The following is a 24,841-nucleotide window of genomic DNA, read 5'->3' on the forward strand; positions in this document are numbered from 1 at the left end:
ATATTTATTATCCTAACATTGATTAGCGATCCACTATTAATGTATTATTTATTCCCCTTTTTTATATTAATTAGCTTGATTTGGATCTAAAAGATCTGTTTATTTTATGTGGAATATATAGAGAACACAAACCTGTTGCTATAAACATTAGAATACTAAATATAGCAACAAAGGTACTTGACCCACCTGCAGGGTCACAGAAAAACTTTGCAGTGTTTACATAGGTCCTCATTCTGAGATGGATGGTAATTGGGAGAGGAGATCCTGGGGCAAGAGTTACCGATTCTAACAGGTATCTTCAACCTTGGGGCAAGCCATCCCAAGTTTCCGGGCCCAGAATGGGGAGGCACATGCTGAACCCAGGACTAACTAGTCAGCCATTCAAGAAGTAGGAAATTGCATGCGAAAACACATTTGGTATTATAGGAGGTGTTGTCACACAACTGAATTGAGCATACAATACCCCCACAGAGATATTGCTTCACCTGACACAAAATGAAGGCCCTATTGGGGTTTGCGTGACTTCATTGAGTGGAGGGAGGAGGGGGTAAATGTATTGGTCTTCAGTTCTAAGAAAAATGGAGAATCATGAGATCGTTTCTAAATAACTAATAGGAGGACTATGACACTGGGAGAGCTCATTGCACAGGTTTGGGGCATACGATCTAATGGTGTATTTTTTTTCTCCAGAATAAACCTAACAGAAGCAGAGTATGAAAGTATTTTCAATTCAATTAATGGGTAAGTTTTTTTTTGTTATAAGCTACTGCTGAGTCTTAATTTTGAAATCATTCTTATTAACTTTCCTACTTCTGAATAATATTTTTAGTTATATTTCTCATTTGAAAGTGTATATTGGTGTGTGTGTGTTACGATCATGCATCTCTCAACTCAACGCTGAAGTGTTGTCAGGGGTAAAAAGTGGAACCATAATTTTAAAACACTGTAGCCACACACTTGGGTTCATCATTTTATGGGTATGTGCCATTAGTGCTGGTGCAGCTAGTGGGTAAGGTGATACTAAGCAGCAGGTCTATATGTCTAGTTTCGCCTACTTCTTAGGCTTCTTTCTTTGAGAATCCTTTGACTTAGTGGAAATATTTACTTCCCCTGATGCTACCTGTTTTCTGTCAGATATTTTCCTCAAGTCGGGCGGGTCATTTGCAGACATGTTAAAGTTTTTGTTGAAACGTAGTTTGCATGATGGATTATACTCAGTGCAGTATAAATCGGCTTTCTTTGCTTACCAGAAATGCAGACATCTTCTTGTTGAGTTTTAGATTCCTCAACCTTTTTTAACCTCAATATTGATAAAGATGCCACATCTTTGCCAATGTTTTGCCCACAGTATTCAAAAGCTAAAGGGAACATTACAACACACTGTCGACTAGCAACACATAACGGACTAGGCAGCAATTTACACTATCTTCCACATGCTCTAGTAGCCTTCAATTGCTCCTCACAATGACGTGCTACGTAATCATTTAGTCAAGCGGCTCTTGGGATTGGGACCCCTCTTCCTACCCAGGTTGGCCTGCTGGGAGGGGGGGTCTCTTACCTTACCTTCATTTCAAGAATAGCGAGGAAGGAGGCAAATGACAGATCTTTGTGAGATGGATGTGGGATGAATAAGCACACCAATACCCAGGTACGTCCGATCACCCTGGCTGGGATACCTGTGCATAACTATGTAACTGTGTGCAAGATTCTAAGCCGGACCCTCTTCTCAAAGTTAGAGTAGTGGTTCATCCATGATCCTATGCCAACATGGATGGTAGCCCTAACATGTTGCCCACTGTCCTTTTCCTGCCTCTTAGAAGCTAGATGCATTTTGCTTCTTTAAGGCAGATGTTGAGCAGTTGAGCCCTTGATGGTGGTGCCATCTTTCCTGTGATAGTCTGTTCAACAGGACTACCCCCGCTTAGTGGTGCTGGACAGGAGCACTGGCCCGTAGGCTTTAATATATCTGTTCTTGATTTTCACAGTGAAGGGTCAAAGTTATTTTGTTCCACTGCATGGTGAGTAAATATTTCTTTTTTAGGGTTTAGTGCTAGAAAGTTGTATAACATCTGTAGGAAATTGATTTACTGGTTTAGGGGGGTTGAAACCCTACTCAAGCAGCAACCACAATTCTTGTCAGGATGAAACACAAGCGAACCCCAAATTAACCTTTGCTCAACTTCCTGGTAGCTTGGCACAAAGCAATCAAACTTAACTTAGAGGCAATGTGGAAAGAGTTTAAACATTACAAAAACATTATTAAACTGAAAACACAATACAAGAAAAATCCCACACCAATTTAGAAAAATAGAGTACAACTTAATGCATCATTTGACACCAAAATGACCAACATCCCATCAGTACAACCATAGACATGTAATGTTAAAGATGAACGTGAAAATAGTCTCTAGTACCAACTGTGGCTATCTAGTTGCGCTAGAACAGGACAAAGTCGCAATGTTAGATTGACCGCTATGGAGCGCCGGCTGGATACAGGGACCAAGTTAGACTCTCTGAACGAAGTACCTTAAATCCTGAATAGCGGAGCTTTGTGAGATCCCACGTTGATGATGCGTTGCGCAGTGATAGTCCGAGGAATCTGTGGTACTGCGATGCAAAGTCCTGCATTGTCATTGAGATGCCACTGCCTCGGGGCTTGAGATGCGAAGGCTTATGCCAAGGATGCATCACGCATTGGCTTTTCCAAGGTAGCTGCAGGGCTGAGATTTGAGGTCCTGTGTCGGGGATGCATTGCACAGGTGCGGTTCCAAGGGAGCCTGAGTGCTGTTATTTGAAGTCCTGCATCATCATTGAGGAGGCCGTCTATGAGGGACTTGCGACGTGAATGCTGCATCGAGATGCTTCGCATAGTGGCGTTTCCGAAGAAGCTGTGAGGCTTCATTATGAGGTCCTGCATCGGGGATGCATCACACGGCTACGTTTCTGAAGTGGTTGCAAGCAGGTGCATTGCACTGCATCGGTCCTGCACATAGGACCACAGCTGGGCTGGCAGAGTACCTTCAGGCCCACTTCCAAAGGTCCAGGACTGGGGGACATTACTTCGAGGGTAGGAAGTACGGCCGACAGAGTCCAGGTGCTGAGTTCAAGGTGGTTGGAGCTTTTTCTGTCCCTGAGACTCTGATCAGGAGACCTGCCAACTACCCCTTGGAGTCACTCTGATTGTCCTAGGTTCAAGTTGCAGGTCCAGGCTATCTCACTCAGACAGCAGGACAACTGAGTAGCAGTCCTTCTTGCACAGCAGTCCTTCTGATTTTCCATATGTCCAGAGGGGCCTGATGAGTTGGGTCTGAGGGTCCAATATTTATACTTGGTGCCCACTTTGAAGTAGGAGAAGGTGCTGGAGGTTTCCAGCCCCAGAGGTTCTTGGAATTTGTTGCCTTCCTGTCCTGACCCCAGCTTGTCTGGGGTCACAAAAGATCAGTGTCAAACCCCTTTGTTAGTGTACCGGGCAGAACCTTTGGGATGTGCACAGGTGACAGCTACTCCCTCTCATGAATTCATGGCCCATCCTGCCAACACCTATTCCCACTGTGTGTCACAACCAAAGTACAACTAGGTTTCCATTTAACCGACAGCAAGCATTCTTATCCCTTTTGTAAAAGCACCGCCCGTCTGGTGCAAATCGTGCCATCCACATTTTAACCCGCCTCTATTCGCCTGCAATGTGCAAGTTTCTTTCTCTATTCAATTAGATAAACTAGTCCACGCCCTGAAGGAGAATCCTACAAACCACCTTGGTAATCGAAACGCATCAGCATTACACAACGAATTAGGTTTCACCCAGTAGAAGGTTTATTTGAATTGTCTCACTACTGGGCCTAATGTCTCTTTTTCCCGTGGGTAGCAGCTTCTTGAATATGTTACACGATGTGGATGCTAGAGGTTGTTCTATTAACTGCTCCGTTTGAGAACTAAAACTGGTGATATAATGTTTAGTTCATTGTTGTTATGTATCACACTTCATGTATTGTTTGTTACATCACATTACTCATTACTTCATCACAAAGTCTGTATGTCTTTGTTTTATTTGTTGCCTTAATATGTATAATTTGCTCTTGACTGAAACGTATTCGCACTTACCTGACCCATGATTAAATGTGGTTTTAAGTGTACAGAACGATGTAGCACATAAATGCTTCCAGCCCATATCAATTGAATTGATGGCCTTTAGTCTGTTAAATTGGTTCATCAGCAGTCGAATGTGACGACTAGGACACCCCCCCTCTTTTTCATAACTTTCATAAAGTGGCATTTTCAGAATTGTGACTTCAAATCCAACTTCACCATTAAAGAGGGTTTTATATTCCAATTCTTTAGACACCCAGTTTGATATTCCAAACTGCTCCCAATCAAAAGTTGCTACTTATTAAATGTAATAGGGTAACCCAATGCTATACTGTGCAAAAAGGATTTAAGAGTTTTTCACTATCGGGACATGTAAAAGTTAGAAGTACATGTTGAACATTTTAAATATACTGCACCCTATCCTATGGGTTATTTAGGGGTGGCTTGTATGTATCAAAAAGAAAGGTTTAGGCCTGACAACATGTTTATCTTGCTAGGTAGAAATGGCAGTTTAAAACTGCACACACATGCTCTATTGACTGACCTGAGACATGTTTTAAAAAGGCTACTTAAGTGGGTGGCGCAATGTATGTTGCAGGCCCACTAGTAGCATTTAATTTACATGCCCTAGGTACATGTATTACCCCTTTACTAGGGACTTACAACAAGTAAGTGAAATGTGCTAGTTGGGTATAAGCCTATCTTGCCATGCTTAAAGGAGCGAGCACTAGCACTTTAGCTATGGTTAGCAGTAGTATAGTGTGTATTTCCCTAAAGCCAGCAAAAACCAAGCTAGTAAAAACCGGAGGATGGAAGGTAAACAATTTGGGGGCAAACCACACCAAGGATGTCATGTCCACAACATCCATATTTGGAGCTTTGTCAGGCAGGTTCAGAGTTTTAGCACATCATTGAGGAAGTCTTCCCATAAAGTTGCACACCGTTTTCCATATTGTTGGATAGTTACACCTCCTCTGACAACCAATGTACTCAGATACTGAAGGTACAGATTGAAAACTGTGACTGTTAAAATCAAGCCTCGAGCAACCTCCAATGTAACAGAGATTTATTCGGACATTAATTTCCCTATTTTAATTATCTGACGTCATTGAGAGATGAATGAGGAAAACAGTTGGGATAGTTTTCCTTAAAAAACAATTTGGTGTTCCACCATTTCAGTCTGTTTTTGGTGTTTATTTGCATCAAATGATGTTGAGATTGACAAGGAGGAATGATTTGCTATTGTCCAAGTTGCATTTCGATTATCCAGAAGTTTGAGAGTGACTCTTCCAGTGCGTGTCTATTGTGAAAGCCAGCATCGTATTTTACTAAGAATTTCTTTGTCGATGAAGAAGTTCATCCGATTGGGGATGCATCTTTCAATTGCATTACTGAACTGTGGTAAATGCATTTATTACCTCTTCCTCTACAGCCTTCCTACCTATTTTGGGTTGTGGCAACCCCAAAATATTGACCTGTTAGACATCAGCCACTTGCTTCCTTTCGAAAGCTGATTGATCTGGGTTCAATATTGTTTCTCAATCTCCAGCCCTGTCATGCTTTGCAGAGTTGCCAAGGAGTCAGTCTGTCCATGGGAAATGTGTCTGTGTGTCATATCAGCCTTGGGCTAAATTGTCAGCACGTTGCTCTAGCTGGACTCCCTCAATATCATCCTCCCACTCTTGGGTGTTGGTAGGACAAAGCCCAGCCCTTCCACACAGGCCAGTCTCCGCTAAAGCGCGCTGTTTGCAGTGATCCCAGGCAACAGTAAGTGATCATCCCATGCTTAGACTTGGACACTCCTTGAGGCCTAGCCTATGATCACACTCTCAATTATGCCAGTAAGCACAGGGTCACTATACATTTGTTGGTAAAGAGTTAGGGGCTCAGTCCATCTTAATGAAAATAATATGCCAATATTTGAAGTTCAAATGTATTGCATTGTTTACATTATTTAGCGAATATTTTTGTCAGTGGTTCTTGATTCCATATGCTTTATTTTCTTTGGTAGTTTGGCTGCCCACGTTGTTTTGTTTTTATTACATAACCTGAACTTATTATTGAACTATTTAACAAGCCATTAGGAAGCAAATGTAAATATTACAATTAAAAACAGCATATGGGCCGCGTCTCCTTTATGACCTTTCAAGATCTGCATCCTCATCATTTCATGTCCCATCATATTTGTGATCACAAAACCTCCCAAAGAATTTTCTGACTCTTAAAAGGGCTTGAGTAAATAGTAAAAAGGTATTTTGCGGGTGCAGAACTTGTGATATTGTGAATCACAAGCTTTGCAACAGTAAAATAATTCTCTTTTTTTAAAAATTCATTGTATATACATAGTATTTGAATTGCCATCTATACTTTCATTAGGATTAAACCTTTGTTTTGGACTTCTCCTTGAGCTATACTTTGAGCTCTCAGAATAAGAAGAATACAGTCTTAAGCTTTCGTTTATGGTCCGGTATACCTCTCTATGGCTCCAGCTCGACCATGGCATCCAGAAACTGATGTCAAACACTTTTTAAAGCAAGGTGTTTCCTTCTTACAAATGATGGAAAACATAGATATTTGCTAATATACCTTCCCAGTTATTCTTTTCGCAATAGCCATTCATATTTGTGTCTCTCTTTTACACACCAGCTTTATTTAATTAACTGAATTTAAAGAATAATTATATTACATTTATTTGAATAGTTTTATTTTGTTTTGAGCCTTCACTCTTTTTGAGAAAAGCTGTCCTGCTCTGCCGTGTGCCCTCAAACCGCAACCAGCACACGTTAACCTAATTCTGATCCTGGTGGTGCAAGACTTGTGCCCTTGACAGATACATTTGGGGCCAGATGTACGAACACTTTATTTTGCGTGTGTCTGATTGCAATTATTTGTGACTTGCAATTAAAGAATCGTAAAATGAAATGTACTAATATGTCTCAGATACATTAGCAATTCCCAAGTGGGTCGCAAGGGACCTGCCTCATCAATATTCATTAAGCAGGACACAATTTACGGCCCATTAGGAATGGGCAATAACACTGGATGGTGGCCTGCTGGGGACCGCAGACCACCATGTTTGTGTTTGCTTTTAAATAAAGCAACATACTTTTATAAAAAAATGCAGCCCATTTTCTTTAAAGAAAAACAGTATGCGTCTCAAAAAGAAGAATGCAACATTTTAGTTTTTAAGGGTAGCCAGTGGTCCGTGGGACCACAGCCTGTTCTAGAAAATGTTTTTGCTACCATTCACAAAGGAGAAGGGGTGGACCCCTTCCTGTTTGTGACTGGCTTACTGCCTACTTAAATTTAACTGTGCTTGTTTTACGATGGCATCCCTGTCTCAAAGGAATTGTACATCCCCCTGCGACTCGCTATTAGGAAGGGATGACCTTGGCACGTCCATTCCTAATACCGATTCGCAAACGCTATTTTGTGAGTCGGTAATTGGTTACCGACTTGAAAAATATGGTTGGTACATTCCAATTAGCATTTTAGGGGCCGCAAATGGGCCAAATTCCCATTTGCGACTGTTAAAAACCTTTGTATATCAGGTCCTAAACATTTATTATTCCAAATTCCAAATGAACCTCATGCTCTTTCCACATTCTACGCCTCATTTAGCATTTGAAGGAAACAGAATTCTCCAATTTCTGGAGGAAACTATATACAATGCAGAATCCACTGAATTTCCTCAGAATTTCTTGTACCAGCAGGATATTATTTTGCATATTGCTGTGGAGGGAATTCAGACAATGGGTTGTACTCTGTTCTTGAGTTTCCTCTAGAAACTGGAGGATTTTCAGTTCCCTCCAAAATCTAAGTGCAGCCCTTTGTCTCTCTGCATTTCATGACAATATTAGTTGTCTAATGGGCTGTATTCACTATGATGAGTGTGCCTGCCTTTGCGTTTGTATCTGTGGGTATTCAGACAGCCGCTTTCAGCAACAGTTTCCTTGCTGACATTTCAATGTGATTTAAGAGCCAGCTAGTGAAACTCTTTCGTATTATTTTTCAGAGTACTCTTTCCAGGAGGTGGTGTTGATCTCAAGACATCTGGATATGCCAGGGCTGCTTATACATTTTACAAGCTGGCACTCAAGGTAAGGCTTATTGATCTGCAAAGACAATCTGAAATGAAGGTAATTAATGCAACCTGTTAATAATTTTGAAAGATCTATATAAAAACAGTGAGCGTTTTATTTGTCAGAAATGTACAGCTACACCTATATCCATTTTGATTTTTTGTGTGTCCTAGCCTCCTTTAAGCTGCTTGGGTGAAAACCTCCTGTCTTGCTGGAAAAAAACTAGTCGCTAGTAGTTGTAGTGTAACATGTGCCAAAAGGCATTCATATAAGAGTCCATCAGCATAGAGTATCTGTTATGAAGTTGTAAAATGGCCAATGTAACAATCTTAGCCCTATGATGGCATGGGGGGGTTTCAAGCAGGGTTGTAATTTATTGTTCATCGCCAGATGCTATTTCAACCCTTTGGAGTTTACCAAACATCTCCTTTGACTACTCTCACTCCACAAGTTATAGGAAACTGTGGTTCACCAGGTACTCATTTCATATGAAACTATTTATATGATTAACCATTCAATTAATACACACAACAAATGGAAAAAATACACAATCAAAGTTTCAAACAGCAGAAGGGTTACTGCAGCAATTCATAACAAGCATTAGAAATACATTAGATCTTGCATTTGTTTGAGTTGGAGCTATTGGTATTGTAAATGTCAATGACACAAACGTGCACACAGACATGCACACGTTCCAAAACACAGCCAGCTGCAGCTGCATACACACACATGCAAACACAGAAGCATGCATACAAACACACATACACTCATGCACACACATGCAGGCGGACACAAGCGCATACATACAAACACAGACACACACGTAAACATAGACATATACATAAACAAGTATTCACATACATATACAGTATTAACACGGGGAGACCGATCTAGACACTCACACACTTCTCCATAAAAGATTTGATCCGCAGACAATAAAAAGTAAGGAAACAATTCCACCAAAATGTCGTAGTTTACATATTCCTTTATTCTTTGAATTATAATTTCTTTCTTCACAGTAGCCAACGCGTTTCGTCCTGTTTGAGGACTTCTTCAGGGCTACAAAACAAAGACAACATACAATATTAAACATCTTTTAAAAACCAACATGTATGTATAGACCGAGTCATTTGCACAATTTATATAACCATTCAATAAGATTCAATTTACATGATAACATACTCATACCTCTATGGCCATGTTCACACTAAGCACATTACTTTGACTCATATTTACAATATTAAATCATATTCCATCAGAGACCACAAGGTATGACAGTATGGAAAACTCATATAACCTGAGTACTGTCAAACATTTATACCATAAATCTGTGCTTTTACAATATTATATTTACAAGTAAAATTATTTTTTTGTGTTATCATACATAATTACAAGCTAAGCAGAAAAAATCCCAAGTCAAAGATTACATTAGAGAAAACTCTTGTAACTGTACACAGTGGCATAGGGAGACCCTTATATTTCCATAATCGTCCTGTCAAGACACTACCCAATGAGTAAAACTCATATGAGTATACACAGCAGCATAGGGAGACCAATGTAATTTCATAAGAACTTATGACACAATCCCAAGCAAGGACAATAACATTCAAAGTTAGTTGCACCTTGTAATTACCTCATATTGTTCACCCTCAGATGCTATTTCAACCCTTTGGAGTTTACCAAGCATTTACTTTTACTACTCTTACTCCACAAGTTATAGGAAACAGTGGTTCACCAGGTACTCATTTCGTATGAGACTATTTATATGATTAACCATTCAATTACTAAACATAATAAATGCAAAAATACACAATCAAAGTTTCCAACAGCAGAAGGTGTACTGCAGAAATTGATAACAAGCATTAGAAATACAATAGATCTCACATTTGTCCGAGTTGGAGTTATTGGTATTATAAATGTCAATGACACAAACGTGCACACAGACATGCACACATTCAGAAACACAGCCAGCTGAAGCTACATACGCGCACATGCAAACACAGAAGCATGCATACAAACACACATACACTCATGCACACACATGCAGGCGGACACAAGCGCATACATACAAACACAGACACACACGCAAGCATAGACATATACATAAACAAGTGTTCACACACATATACAGTATTAACAAGGGGAGACTGATCAAGACACTCACACACTTCTACATACCTACGCACATGTGCACACTCAGACAGACACATCTATGCAGGCATGGATTGTTGGGACATGATATGATACCGGACTAACTGTTAAGTCTGTATTTTAAATGGAGCTCTACAGCTACCTTTCATTTTTAAAGCAAAACACAGATCAGTTTCAGGATGTGTGGGGCCTTTCCGTATGCACTTTAGAGTCTGCGGAAGATGAAATGAAGACAGCAGCCCTGCTGACAGCAGGCTGGATTGTCCTGGCTGTGATTTTGCCATCTTGCATAAACATTACACTCACATACATATGCATGCACCGACACAGTTCTACATAGTTACCCACACATGCACGCTCTGACAGATGCACACATCAAAGCACACTCACACACTCACGTAGGCATGCTCGCATGCAGTCGTACAGACATACACACAGACAAGTATGCATGTATATATGCATATACACACAGAGAAGCACAATCAAACGTGCACAGTAACAGATAACATTCAACCGCATACCGAAAATCACACATGCATGTTAGGTACTGGTTCTGTTTTCCTGAAAGTTGTAAGTGAGATTTCAATTTGAACTCCGATGATTCCCACATAAATGCCACAATCCTGGTGCAGCGGAGAGCGCAAAGCTGTGCATCCGTGAACAATCCCCCAGCCAGTCCAAAGAGAAAGAAAAGAGTTCCCCAAAGAGAGATGTATGCTATATATGTGTGTGTGTCATGTAGAGATGTATAAACTATGGATGTTCTGCAGGTGACAATGAAGGACCAGGAGTGTTCACCAGCAACTATGAACCAAGATGAAAGTGCACTGCACGATTATAGCCATACAGCAGACAACCTCTTACCTTGTCCTCTTAGAGCACCTGGGCGAGGCCACCTTTGCCAGGTCGATTAATTCTTAACATGGCGTAGATGGGAAACTGCGCTCATCCTTGGGGAGTCCTGGATTGAAATAAAGCACTGGTGTATTGCGCATGCCTGGCGCTCGCTATAGAAACCTATACCACTTTAGGTATGTTTGAATATTAGCTTGTACTAGCGAGATATAATGGTCTCACGGACAAGCGTGCCCCCGTTTGTGCATAGCCTCCGGTGCTGGTCACGTGGATGCAATCTGCCCCCTTTCCCCTTGGGCAATAGTGTAATTATCAAATCACTAAAGGACAGCGTTTTCTCACCTTCCGCCGTACTTAAAGAATAAGTGCAGTGGTAGTCGGCTAGTTATAATAATAAAGCACGTGGCAATCGCGCTGATTAATGAAGCATGCAACAGTTGGCTAATTATAATAATGAAATGCCATGGTAGTCGCGCAGCTGAAGCGGGAACAAAACAAGCAACAATTTCCCATAAACGGACATGCCAAAGAAGAAATAGTACCTGCATCAACACACATGGCCACTAGTTAAGAGGAATTAATATGTAGATGAACGGTGCTTCAGAGCTCCAAAAGGAAGTGATGTATCGGGAGAGTGAACCAATGAGGAGGCAGCAAAGAAGAGCGATGCTGAAGTCAACCTATGGTAAGCAGCAGGTTTAATTACTTTTCGCATAGTGAATACAGCATATCTTGCAGACAGCGCATATGCTTTGCCCAGGCTCAACCTAAAAACATCAGCAAGCCTCCATAAATCCAACATGCTATTGAACTATGGGCAAAATATACAAATAGGCGTCAAGCTAAAGACAATGCTAGCATGTTCAGTGTCTGCAGTTATCACACATAAAGCAAACAGTAACATTGTGTGTGTATATACATGAGCCAACAAATGACACTTGGACAATAAATAATACAGACTTAGAAATGTCTTTTCTCAGCTTAGTCCTTAGTCAGCGTAGCTTCAAGGGGGGTGTTTGGCATATGATACCCCATCCAAATAAATACATTATTGGCTTGTTAGTAGAGTCTGGGGGCCCGGAGTCGGGTCTGCTATCTCTTTGTTGGTTTATCTCATTGTGAGCCAAGAATGAAATAGAAAATAGTGACTTTTGATGTAAAGGTAAGAGAAAGAACAGAGACAGAGATACCCATCTAGTGGCTGAATTTCAAAATGTGAAACCAGATGTTGTGTAATGATTCCAACTTCCCTGCTTGTTCAAATTGTGTGATCCTAGTCAAATATTTTACTGCACAGAGCCTCCTTTTTCTCTACCACATATGATCTCACTTTTAAATACTTGATTTCAGGATGTGCACTGAGCAAGCACTTCTTATTACGGATTTAATTGACTGTATTGTTGTTCCATCTGTGATAAAACTCGAGGTCACATAGAGGGTTTACATGACTACCCACTTGCCTTTGAGTTCACTAAGAGCATTGTAATTGGTGGGGAAGAACCATACATTTTTCTCATCTGATCTAATGCACTGTATTGAAACGTTTCTGTATGTTATATAAACACACTTTTTTTAATTTTGAAGATGTTGTACAATAAAATAAATAGTGTGTGCAGTGAACATAGACAAATAGACCAAGAGTGCTTGTAGTGTCAATACATTTAAAATAAGTGATCCGAGGGCAGGGACTCCAGGCTGTCGTGTTGTAAATGACTGTTGTTCGTGAGTTCCAAGAGAGAACTACAAGGCCCAGGTGGGAAGCGTGGGAGAGTAGCTTCATTAAGGTGTTCGGGGTGAGACACTCCTCAAATACATTCTTGGCTTGGTAGGTGGGTATTGGTCGGGTCTCCTGTGTCTCTTTTGGTTTTTCTCGTAACTCTCATTTTATTTGTTGGATCTGGATCTTAAATATATATTGTGACTGGTTTACCAAAAAGTAGTAAATCTGCACCCATAGAAGTACTCGTTGAATGGTTGCAAATGTACTACTTTTCTGAATTCACAAACATTGGCAGCAGTAGGCTTGGAAAGCTGCGCAACTCTAAAGTTCCAAGCATACTATTAGCAATCAAACCCCCAAAAGATGATGGGATGAATAATTCTTTGATTGGTACCCACAGCGTGCTAACAGCCTTCTTGGGCAGGGAAGGTCCCTCAAAACGCTGCATGTTTTTTAGAAGTGAATTTGTGAATTTATTTTAAAAAGTGTAGAATCGTTTTTCAATTGCCTGTTTTGAGCAGAAAAATTACCTGAACTAGGTCCGCATACCCACACCTTAAAAATCTGTATTCACCACCCGCTGCTTTGCGAGCAACTTCGATTCTCTTGCTCTTTAGGCGCCATCTTGGGAGAGGGACCAGGGGGCCAACTACTCATCTGGCAGCGCCATTTTGGATCGCACGCTAGTGTTGGGTGCCGGCCTACTTAAGTATGGCTACGGGCGCCCGTCCGCGCTCCGGTCGCGCCTAGCGCCAGGCACGCTGCCCGATTCCACCACCCCCACGGTAAGATCAAGTACTCGAGGGAGAGATTGCTCAGTATTGGTGAGAGGGAGAAGGAGGGGAACATCCAATATGTAGTCCAGAAGGGGGGGGCGTCCAAACTCGCTAAACTGTGGACTGATAAATTGTAGGTCCCGAACTAAACACTATTTGGAGGTTTCCAATATGGTAGAGGATCTGGACCTGGATGCTCTTTTTCTCACGGAAACCTGGACTCGACCAGGTTGCCTGGTGGAACTAGGCTTTGCTTGCCTGGAGGGATATAAAATGTTCCACAAACCTAGGGAGACGGGCAGAGGAGGAGGACTTGGGGTATTATATAAGGAAAAATGGGACTTTGCGCCTTTCAAGATAGAGGCAGTCACCGGGATAGAATTGCTGGGTTTCTCACTCCAAGAGAACAAAGGGAGGCTCATAACGGGAATGGTCTGCTATAGGCCCCCATGGTCGGATACGCAGTATCAAACACTACTTGACACCATTACAGAACTGACCCTAACCCACTCTAGGACAATCCTATTAGGGGATTTCAATTTGTGGGAAAATGGGACCCTAGACAATCACCTGAGAGACCTAAAGCAAACGTGTGAAAACCTCAATCTTTTCCAACTGGTTCATAGACCCACGCACCTAGGAGGACATATCCTAGATCTCCTATTCGCCAACCAGGATGAGACTAAATTAGTGGGGATAATACCCCAAAGTTGGTCGGACCACTCCTTAATCAACTTTCATATACTATTAACCCGGTGGGGGGACAACAACACTCTTGGAACATCTTATAGAAAGGGTAGGGAGTGGTCTAATTAGTCAAAAATAAGATATGCCTGACTTCCCAGAATCACGATCTTTTCGTCTCGGATAGATCTGTTGACGAAAATTATCAGGCATATTGTGACCATATAGTCAGCTTTCTGGACGGGATAGTTCCTATCAAGAAGATCAAAAACAGGAAAAAAGTCTCTGCCCCCTGTTACAGTGAGGAACTGAGAGCCTTACGACTGACCTGTAAGAAGGCAGAGAGAAGATGGAGAAGGGCATATCTGGAGAGGGACAGAATAGAGCTGAAAATAGCTCAGACCAAATATAAGGAGTCGATAGTAAAGGCCACGGCAGACTTTTACGCTAACTCCATTCTGTGTGCGCCAAACAGCACAAAAGCTCTCTTTAAAATCGTCAAGGACTTGTCCCAGCCAGCATGTACCAGCAACAAGGTGGTCAACACACAGGAACTCTGTGACAAGATTGCCGCACACTTTGAGGAAAAAATTGCAAAAATTGTGGGCAACTTTGGGCCTGGTAATATTAATAATAGGAGTGATCCATTGGAGTCAGCAGAGGAAGGGCCTGGAGTAGCTTCCACTCTGGAATTCTTCCAGGCCTCTTCTGAAAAGCATTTCATCACTGTAGCCCAAAATATCACTTCGGGCTCCCCCCGGGACCCCCTCCCGCCTAGAGTCTGGAAGGTTTTCGGACGGGAAACTCTCCCTTGGCTGTGGACAATTTGTAACCAGTCCCTGGCAGCGGGCGTGGTACCGGAGGCCTGGAAACAGGCAATAGTCACTCCCTTACTCAAAAAGCCTTCCCTGGACCCTGGAGTTCCAGCTAATTTTAGACCCATCTCTCTGCTACCGTACCCAATTAAGATCTTGGAGAAAATAGTTAGCAAGATGTTGTCTGGCTACTTAGAGAACAACCATCTCCTAGACAGGGATCAATTTGGCTTCCGTCCGGGCCATAGCACAGAAATTGCCCTGGTCACCGTTATGGACAATTTAAGAATGCGGGCTGACAATGGAGACCAGTCAGTGCTGGTGTTATTAGATATGTCAACCGCGTTTGATACGGTGAACCATACCATACTGGCAGAAAGACTGAATGGCCTAGGGGTCAAAGGACGAACCCTGCAGTGGCTGCAATCCTATCTATCAGGGAGACAACAGGAGGTGACAATGCCGCAGTTTGAGTCTAGTAAGTCCCCAGTACACCATGAGGTGCCACAGGGATCTGCGATAAGTCCCATCTTGTTCAACATCTACCTGCGTCCTCTGCTTAGCCTGGTCAAGTCCTTCGGAATTGAATTGATCAACTACGCGGACAACACCCAACTGGTGTTTTCCCTAGAAGGGAAACAGGCGGTGTCCATGGATAAGTTCCAGGAGTGCATGTGCCAGACAGTAAGCTGGCTCAAACGTAACTCCCTACAATTTAATGGGGGGAAGACAGAGGTGATATTCTGCCCTACTCCCTCTAGCTTACAGCTAAGATCGATTCCAGAATTTAGGCTTACCCCTGAAGAGGATCCCCGTGTCCCCGCGAAAACGGTGCGTAACTTGGGGGTATTAGTGAATGGGAGTCTCCAAATGGAACCTCAGGCTAATAAAACTGCCAGCGTCTGCTTCTCTCTGTTGCGGATGCTGCGACAGATTCTTCCTTTCCTACCTATAGAAACCCGCTCACTGGTAGTGAGGAGCGTAATACTTAGCAGACTGGACTACTGCAATGCTCTGTATTTGGGTGCCCCACAATACATCTTACAGAGCCTGCAGAGAGTTCAGTCTATGGCAGCTAAGTTGGCGCTAATAGGCAACAAAGGTCTTCTACTAGTTTAGCCTTAAGGGACCTACACTGGCTGCCCCTCAAAGAGAGAATCTGCTTTAAATCTCTATGCATTATGTATAAAGCGACGTTAGAAACAGTCTATAGCTAAGTGCCAAAACCAGGCAACAATTACACAGTTACATATAGTTGATAGTAACCCTCTATCTGGTATCTTCCATCTGTATAAAGGTCAAACAGAAATAGATATTTCAAATATAATTTTATTTGTATTTAATGTACGTATCCATTGTTTTTTTAAAAATTGATAAACCAGTGCTTATATATTCTTTTTGATATTGGATTCTGATATTTAGATACTTTTTATATAGAGATATTTTTAACATTTTTTCGATCATATATTAAAATCGTGTTAAAAAACACACATGAACAATCAACAGATATCAAAATGTACAAATGTTGAGGGCAAAGCGGTAGGTGACACAACGCGCGTTTCGGCTCTTAAGCCTTCTTCAGGTGACCGTCTATTGCTAAAATAATGTATGTACCCAGACCTTAGATTGATGATGTAGGTATGAAGGGACAATCCTAAACAGATAATGGTATCTAAAAATTAGTCATCAAGGCTCAATCACAGTTGTGACGAATCGTTGGCGATAAAGATGATGAGGCTCTGTGGCGGTATTAATTAAGAATGTATAACGATTCCTAAGGAAGACCGGTCCTACTTCCAAAAATATGTATGAGGAGGATGAATAAGGCGGTGCAAGAGGAAAGACTTTCTGACATCTAAGATATAGCCAGGTAAGGCTTTCCGGGAAAGAGGGTCTAGGCTGCGAACGATATTTGCATTTCCAAGTCTGCCATGTATATGGCGTGCATCTTTCTCCCGGTATGTGACGAGCGGATGCCTTCGATAGCGCAAAGTCCGGTCCCGCTCGTCACATACCGGGAGAAAGATGCACGCCATATACATGGAAAAAGAATATATAAGCACTGAAAAAACCATAGGTTTCACACCAATTATAGTTAGGTGGAAATTTTACTCGCATAAAACCATTGAAATTCCCACGTTACAGTTAGTTGGACTCACTATAACTTGCGCGTGCAATGCACTGCTGATGACGTCACATATTACATCACTCATGACATGGTCAGTGACATCACTCATGACATCACCGATGACATCTCAAATGACATCACTGATTTAATAGGTTTTTTAAATGCTAATTCCTAACTATAACTGGTGTGAAACCTATGGTTTTTTCAGTGAATATATATATATATATATATATATACATATTACCTACTGGCGGTCGCCAGTAGGTATATATAGTTAGGATTTTTTCTCTATGGGATTTTTGAAAATTCTATGTCTAATAACTTTGCCGTTTGTGGACGGAATTGGCTGAAATTTTCAGGAAAATGGCACATTTTGTTTCTGAGCAGCCTTTGAAAATTTGGGGGGGGTTCGTCAAGGGGGGGCCGAGAAAAAAGGGGGGTCCCAAAACGCGTTTTTCCCATGTTAATTTCCATAGGGCGGTTGGCCTCACTTTTAGACCGAACGGCTGAATGGATTTGCACGAAACTTGGCAAAATTGTAGGGACTGGTAGCCCGATGTGCCTTTTGTAGGTCTCAATATATGTGCTCCAGTGGATTTTGAGAAATTAACGTTTAAAAAAAGATATATATCTGTAAGCGCGGACCGGGCAGCGGCCTAGGACGCGTACTTTTCGCGCAACGGAGCTTTGTGAAGCGAAGCTGATTGGTTCTCCGGCGTCTGTCAACATTCCAAACAGTCCGTAGTGGCCGCAAACAGTCCGTAGTGGCCGCCATCTTGTCTCTCGGTAGGATCGAGAGACAAGAGGAGGCCAAAGCGAAGGGGTAAATGACCATAAGGGGGAATAGTAGATCCTCGCTGACCCCCTAGGTTTGATGTGGAGGTTTTAAAAGGGCCCCGCGGGGCAAAAAAAAAAAATTATAATAATAATCTTACGGCTGAATGGATTTGCACGAAACTTGGCAAAATTGTAGGGACTGGTAGCCCGATGTGCCTTTGCTAGGTCTCAATATATGTGCTTCAGTGGATTTTGAGAAATTAACGTTCAAAAAAAGATATATATCTGTAACAGCGCACCGCTTCGCGTACTTTTCGCGTTACGGAGCTTTGCGAAGCGAAGCTGATTGGCTCTCCGGTGTCTGTAAACATTCCAAACAGTCCGTAGCGGCCGCCATCTTGTCTCTCGGTAGGATCGAGAGACAAGAGGAGGCCAAAGCGAAGGGGCAAATGACCATAAGGGGGCATAGTAGATCCTCGCTGATCCCCTAGGTTTGATGTGGAGGTTTTAAAAGGGCCCCGCGGGGCAAAAAAAATAAATAATAATAATAATCGAACGGCTGAATGGATTTGCACGAAACTTGGTAAAATATTAGGGACTGGTAGCCCGATGTGCCTTTGCTAGGTCTCAATATATGTGCTTCAGTGCATTTTGAGAAATTAACGTTCAAAAACAAGATATATATCTGTAACAGCGCTCCGCTTCGCGGAGATAAAATTATATCTGTATTACCTAGCTGTTGCTAACACCAGTTAGCGACGGCTAGTAGGAGATAGCGACCATCTTGGGCCCCACTTTGCATGTGAGTGATATTTATCACTAATGACATGCAAAGTGGGCATGCCAAGATGTTAGCGACTGGAAACAGTCGCTAACATCGCTATCTCCTATTATCAACTTTTGGAAATATTCGAGATAAGCGCGAATATCTCCAAAAAGTAACAGCTGCCCTGAGCAGTTCTTAGCCATGTTATCCTATGGGAGGTGGATAACATGGCTAAGAGGATTAGCTCGGTAATGCATGAATATCGCTGAGTTTTCAGCGATATTAATGCATTGCGGTCGGTTTTTATCGTATTTGCGATAAACTTTGATAATAGCAAGGTTTATCTGCGATAATTTCTGACGGTAAAAAAATCTTTGCAATGCATCGTTAGGGATAAATATCGCTTAACTTTGGTAATATGCCCCAACGTCTGTTAACGTTCGATTCGAAGGAAATCAGGAAGTGTTGAAAAACATTGTCTGCGCCATCTTGTCTTTTTTCAAATGCCACACTTTTGTCGTGCACGGCAGCCATTTTAGATGCCTTGACCAGACCCACTCTGTGCACGCTGTCGATCCTTAGCATGGCTCCCCACCCTCGCAAGCATCTCCCCCAGGCAGTGGTCACCCCCGCTCTCTGTCTTATGCATGGGTAATAAACCTCCCCCCATCTGCGCTGCTCTTTCCTGAGAATCACACCCTGTGCCCGCCCGACACCTCCCTTTCGCCCTATTCACTACTGCACCCTCTGACACTCCTTTTCCTCTGTGTCCGATTGTCCAGGCTGGTCCTAGGGTATCAGCTAGCCCTGCAGATGTAGTTTATGGCCACAGCTGTAAAGATTCACCCCTCTTCAAAGGAGTTATAGTAGATCAAGGCCCACACTCGATGAGATCCGTCACAGCAGAAGCGTTGCTATTATCTGAAAACCATCCTGTATTGTGATTGGGGAGGGGACCGAGCGTGAAGCGGAAGATTCCAGGGATGACTCTTTGTACATCAAAGTTTTTACAATTATGTGTCACATTAAAAATATATAGCACTCCGACAAAGTAGTAAGATTATAAAACTTTAATAATTTATAAATATATACAAGAAAACAAAAATAGTAATAACATATAAACATTTTTAGGGAAAAACAACGAAGTAGCGGTCGGCTGTGCGAATAGTCCCAACGCAGCACAACGTCCAGATTTCCGGCGTGGGGCGGGTCATCAGTAGCAAACTGTTGTGCGAATAGTTCCAAGGCAGCAGAACGCGCTGAAATCTAGATGACACGAAAGTGATGTCTAGTAAGTTGCCACCCAGCAAATAACGGCGTGGGGCGTCGCGGGGGGTGGGTCTTCAGTAGCAAACTGTTGTGCGAATAGTTCCAAGGCAGCAGAACGATGGCACCAAGGTGATGTCCAGTAAGTTGCCGCACTGGTTTTGGTATCCTACAATGCTGCTCCGAATAACGGCGTGGGGCGCACCGGGGGAGGCGGCGTGAACGGGCCTCTCCAGGTGGAGTGTCATCTGTTGTAGTGGGGCGCCCCTTTACCGTTTCAGTTGCCATTCCGTCCGTTTTTGGTCCACTGTGTCAAAAGCCGCAATTCAGCTGAGTTGCGCCCACTCTTGCGGTGCAGCGATAGGCGGCTGTCACAGGACTCTCAAAATGGCGGCAGGCTCTTTCCTTTTTGGGCCTGGTCCACTGAAATGGCCCTGGGACACCTTGGAAATCGGACGCTTGTCTGCTAGGTCTTGGACCCCATTCTCGAAAGCGTCCCCTCCGCCTTGAGAATTCATCAAAAGTTTTGGGGGCCCCGACTCCTGCAGGCTTCTGGTGGGGAGCGGCTGCCATGATTGCTCGCGGAATGACTACGACGGAGCTACGAGATGGTGGTGCTCTCATGCTGACGCCAGCTTCAGTCTGAAACATCCAGAAACAAGGTGGGGCTTTCATCGTTTGGAAAAAAAAAAAGTTTTCATCCAATGAAAAGTGTTGTTTTTAGGTCATATGATCAAGCCTTCCATCATTAGGAAACCAAAAGTAAAATGAACCAATGAAAAGTTTTATAAACAAGTTACATGACCTGTTATGCGGCATAGGGTATAAAATGCGGAGAAAATACGTTGGCACGTGAGGCGGCGTCAGTAGCGGACCGATGTGCGAATAGGCCGAAGGCAGCACAACGCGCCAAGATCCGGATGGCACCGAGGTGGTGTCCAGCAAGTTGCAGCACTGGTGTGGCCATCCTACAATGTTGAAAGTCGGCGTGGGGCGCCCCGTTGGCCTGTGAGTTTGCGTCAGTAGCGGACCGATGTGCGAATAGGCCGAAGGCAGCACAACGCGCCAAGATCCGGATGGCACCGAGGTGGTGTCTAGTAAGTTGCCGCACTGGTGTGGCCATCCTACAATGCTGAAAGTCGGCGTGGGGCGCCCTGTTGGCCTGTGAGATGGTGTCAGTAGCGGACTGATGTGCGAATGGGGCCAAAGGCAGCGCAACAATATTTTCTGACGAGAAGACACCACAAGGCGCTGAGATGCCAAGATCCGGATGGCACCGAGGTGATGTCTAAGTTGCGGACTGATGTGCGAATGGGGCCAAAGGTAGCGTAACAATATTTTCTGTATGGAAGATACCACTAGGCGTTGAGATGCCAAGATTCGGATGGCACCGAGGTGATGTCTAGCAAGTTGGTGTGGTCATCCTACAATGCTGAAACTCGGCGTGGGTCGCCCCATTAGCCTGTGAGATGGCGTCAGTAGCGGACCGATGTGTGAATAGGCCGGAACCAGCACAAGGCGCCAAGATCCGGATGGCACCGAGGTGGTGTCATAGTTGAGAGTTCTGAGCAGCGCTTGTAACACTGTCTGAAGCTTATTTGCACCTGCTGCAGCTTCACTATTGCCCTGGTGTGGCCTAAGATCGCCCATGACATAGGCGGCCACCTCCCGGGGTCCGGCGGAACTTTTTTCCTTTTCCTTTCTGCATCTTGTCCCAAATTCGTTTGACCTGAAGACACGACCAGGTCCCTGAATGTGTGCAGGGGGACGCTATTGATTGAATCAAAATGGCGGCTTCACACAAAGCTGACTCAAGCGTTTTCTGGTGGTTTCATAGTTGAGAGGCACTTCATCTGCAGTGGGGCGCCGAGATCCGGATGGCACCGAGGTGATGTCTAGCAAGTTGCTGTGCTTGTGTGGTCATCCTACAATGCTGAAACTCGGCGTGGGTCGCCCCATTAGCCTGTGAGATGGCGTCAGTAGCGGACTGATGTGCGAATAGGCCGAAGGCAGCACAACGCGCCAAGATCCGGATGGCACCGAGGTGGTGTCCAGCAACTTGCCGCACTGGTGTGGCCATCCTACAATGCTGCGCCGAAAGTCGGCGTGGGGCGCCCCGTTGGCCTGTGAGTTCGCGTCAGTCAGTGGGGGCTGTTTGAGGATCTGACTGCATTGGAAAGCAATGTGATGCTGTGCGTCGCCCCCAAGATGGAGGTTCCTCGGCTGCAGTGGGGCGCCCCTTGGTGTTTCACTCGCTATGCAGCTGAGTTGCGTGCGCACTTGTGGCGAATAGGCCGAAGGCAGCACAACGCGCCGAGATCTGGATGGCACCGAGGTGGTGTCCAGCAATTTGCCGCACTGGTGTGGCCATCCTACAATGCTGCGCCGAAAGTCGGCGTGGGGTGCCCCGTTGGCCTGTGAGGTGGCGTCAGTAGCGGACCGATGTGTGAATAGGCCGGAACCAGCACAAGGCGCCAAGATCCGGATGGCACCGAGGTGGTGTCATAGTTGAGAGTTCTGAGCAGCGCTTGTAACACTGTCTGAAGCTTATTTGCACCTGCTGCAGCTTCACTATTGCCCTGGTGTGGCCTAAGATCGCCCATGACATAGGCGGCCACCTCCCGGGGTCCGGCGGAACTTTTTTCCTTTTCCTTTCTGCATCTTGTCCCAAATTCGTTTGACCTGAAGACACGACCAGGTCCCTGAATGTGTGCAGGGGGACGCTATTGATTGAATCAAAATGGCGGCTTCACACAAAGCTGACTCAAGCGTTTTCTGGTGGTTTCATAGTTGAGAGGCACTTCATCTGCAGTGGGGCGCCGAGATCCGGATGGCACCGAGGTGATGTCTAGCAAGTTGCTGTGCTTGTGTGGTCATCCTACAATGCTGAAACTCGGCGTGGGTCGCCCCATTAGCCTGTGAGATAGCTGTTCTTTGGATTTGGGCCTGGTCCACTAAAATGGCCCTGGGACACCTAAGAACTCGAACGCTCGATTTTTTTTTCCTTTCCTGTACATGCAAAAAAAGGTAAATGCCCGGTATGTTACACGCTTCATCTGCCACGATGAACTCTCCAGAGGAAACGAAAAAATATATAGTTGTGGTAACTATACCATGCATCGTCATATGGAGAGGTGGCACCAATTAATTATAGTGCTGCATAAAAGAGAGATTTGGAGGAGAACCCCTGACCTGCTAGTACATTCATCAAAGAAGTGGCACTGAGAGCTTCAGAGGCAAGGGAAACGGTCCCAAATATTTAGAAGAACTTTGGAAAGATTAAAATGACATGTTTAGATTGTGGTAAATTAATTTCATGTGGGCAGATGAGTGTTACTCTAATAAATACAGCATATGAACATCATCATAGTCGATGGTTGGTAGAGACATTTTGACTATATCCTGGACCTGCCCGTCCTCGCCCAAAATGGCGCCGGAATAAATGGGACTCGTAACTCCTTGTTGTGTACTGGTTGCAGAACCTTGAAATCACGAGATACGTATGCAGTTTTGAAGCACATGGCGGGCGGGGACGAGAATTGATTGAATATTTCGACATCCCTATTGATATTAAGTTCTGATGTGTTATTGATTACTGTACTGTTGAAAGTTCGAATTAACGTCACCCATGGTACTTGCCCGCAAATGTATATCTAGATAATTTTATTGTAACTGGCCCTGTCGTATTTTAATTATAAAATGTACGTCCACCGATTCCATAACTGTTAGACACCTTAGTTCTTGCAACCTAATGGCCCGCCCGTTACGTTCCTCTACAGTGTAAATGTCTACTCATCACATACGATTACAGTTTGCTCCGTGGCCGGCCCACGTGGTTATAGGCTCGTATTTGTATAATGAAATTTTCACAATAAAGGTTTTTAAAAGAAAACATGGTAGTAGTATATACATTGGTAAAGTTTGTAATAATAGTCACTGTTTTAGAATCATTAAAAGGCAAGTGAAATAAAGCAGACCAATTACATGAAGGGTAAAAGGTATAATACGAAGGAACGCAGTAAAGATAAATGGTCAAGGGCTGTTGTGTTTTCTATTCCTGCAACATAAAGTGATCGATAAGAATCTCATATTCAGGCGTATCGGCGACTAAGACAGCAGGTCGACCCTCTTTTGCTCAACGGCTCCATCATGGGACGAAGAAACGCTCTTTTTCTCGAAAAAAGAATATATTTTACTTGCAGGACAGTTGTAAAATTTCCGGGAAAGTACATTAGCCTGGAACATTATAACATATATTTAAGAAAAAATAATGTTCGGAAGTAATGAAAAGCGTAATTTTTAGGTCATATGAGCAAGCCTTTCATCATTACAATAAGAAAAGTAAAATGAACCAATGAAAAGTTTTATTAACAAGTCACATGACTTGTTATGCTTACGTTACGCGCTGCGCGCCCCGGATGACTTCCGGATGCGCTAACGCGGCGCGTCATATGACGCATTACGCGACAACGCAGGTCCAGAATATAGTCAAAATGTCTCCACCAACCAGCGGTCGGAACACAACCCCTTTCAGCAGGCTAAATAGTTCTGTTAAATGAGAACAGAAGGGACAGGCAACAAGAACCATCAGTGAAAGAGGGGAGGGCTAGTTCTTCTCTACCGGGTTACATTGGGGCGCTACCGGAACTGATCGAATTGGTAGTCTACAGTGTTTCTGGATGTTTCAGACTGAAGCTGGGGTTAGCATGAGAGCAGCATCATTTCGTAGCTCCGT

General features: G+C 43.6%; 1 protein-coding gene across 1 annotated transcript in view; it reads left to right on the forward strand.

Moving 5' to 3' along the window:
• GGH (gamma-glutamyl hydrolase) overlaps positions 1-24,841 on the forward strand; it is a 184,180-nt gene that overhangs the window by 83,671 nt on the left and 75,668 nt on the right. Inside the window, exons 3-4 of the mRNA XM_078687250.1 lie at positions 691-741; positions 8,102-8,186. Coding sequence (XP_078543376.1) covers positions 691-741; positions 8,102-8,186 — 136 coding nt within the window. The remainder of the gene's footprint in view (positions 1-690; positions 742-8,101; positions 8,187-24,841) is intronic.

The sequence above is a fragment of the Lissotriton helveticus genome, chromosome 4_1 (assembly GCF_964261635.1).
Source record: "Lissotriton helveticus chromosome 4_1, aLisHel1.1, whole genome shotgun sequence".
Taxonomy (NCBI): Eukaryota; Metazoa; Chordata; class Amphibia; order Caudata; family Salamandridae; genus Lissotriton; species Lissotriton helveticus.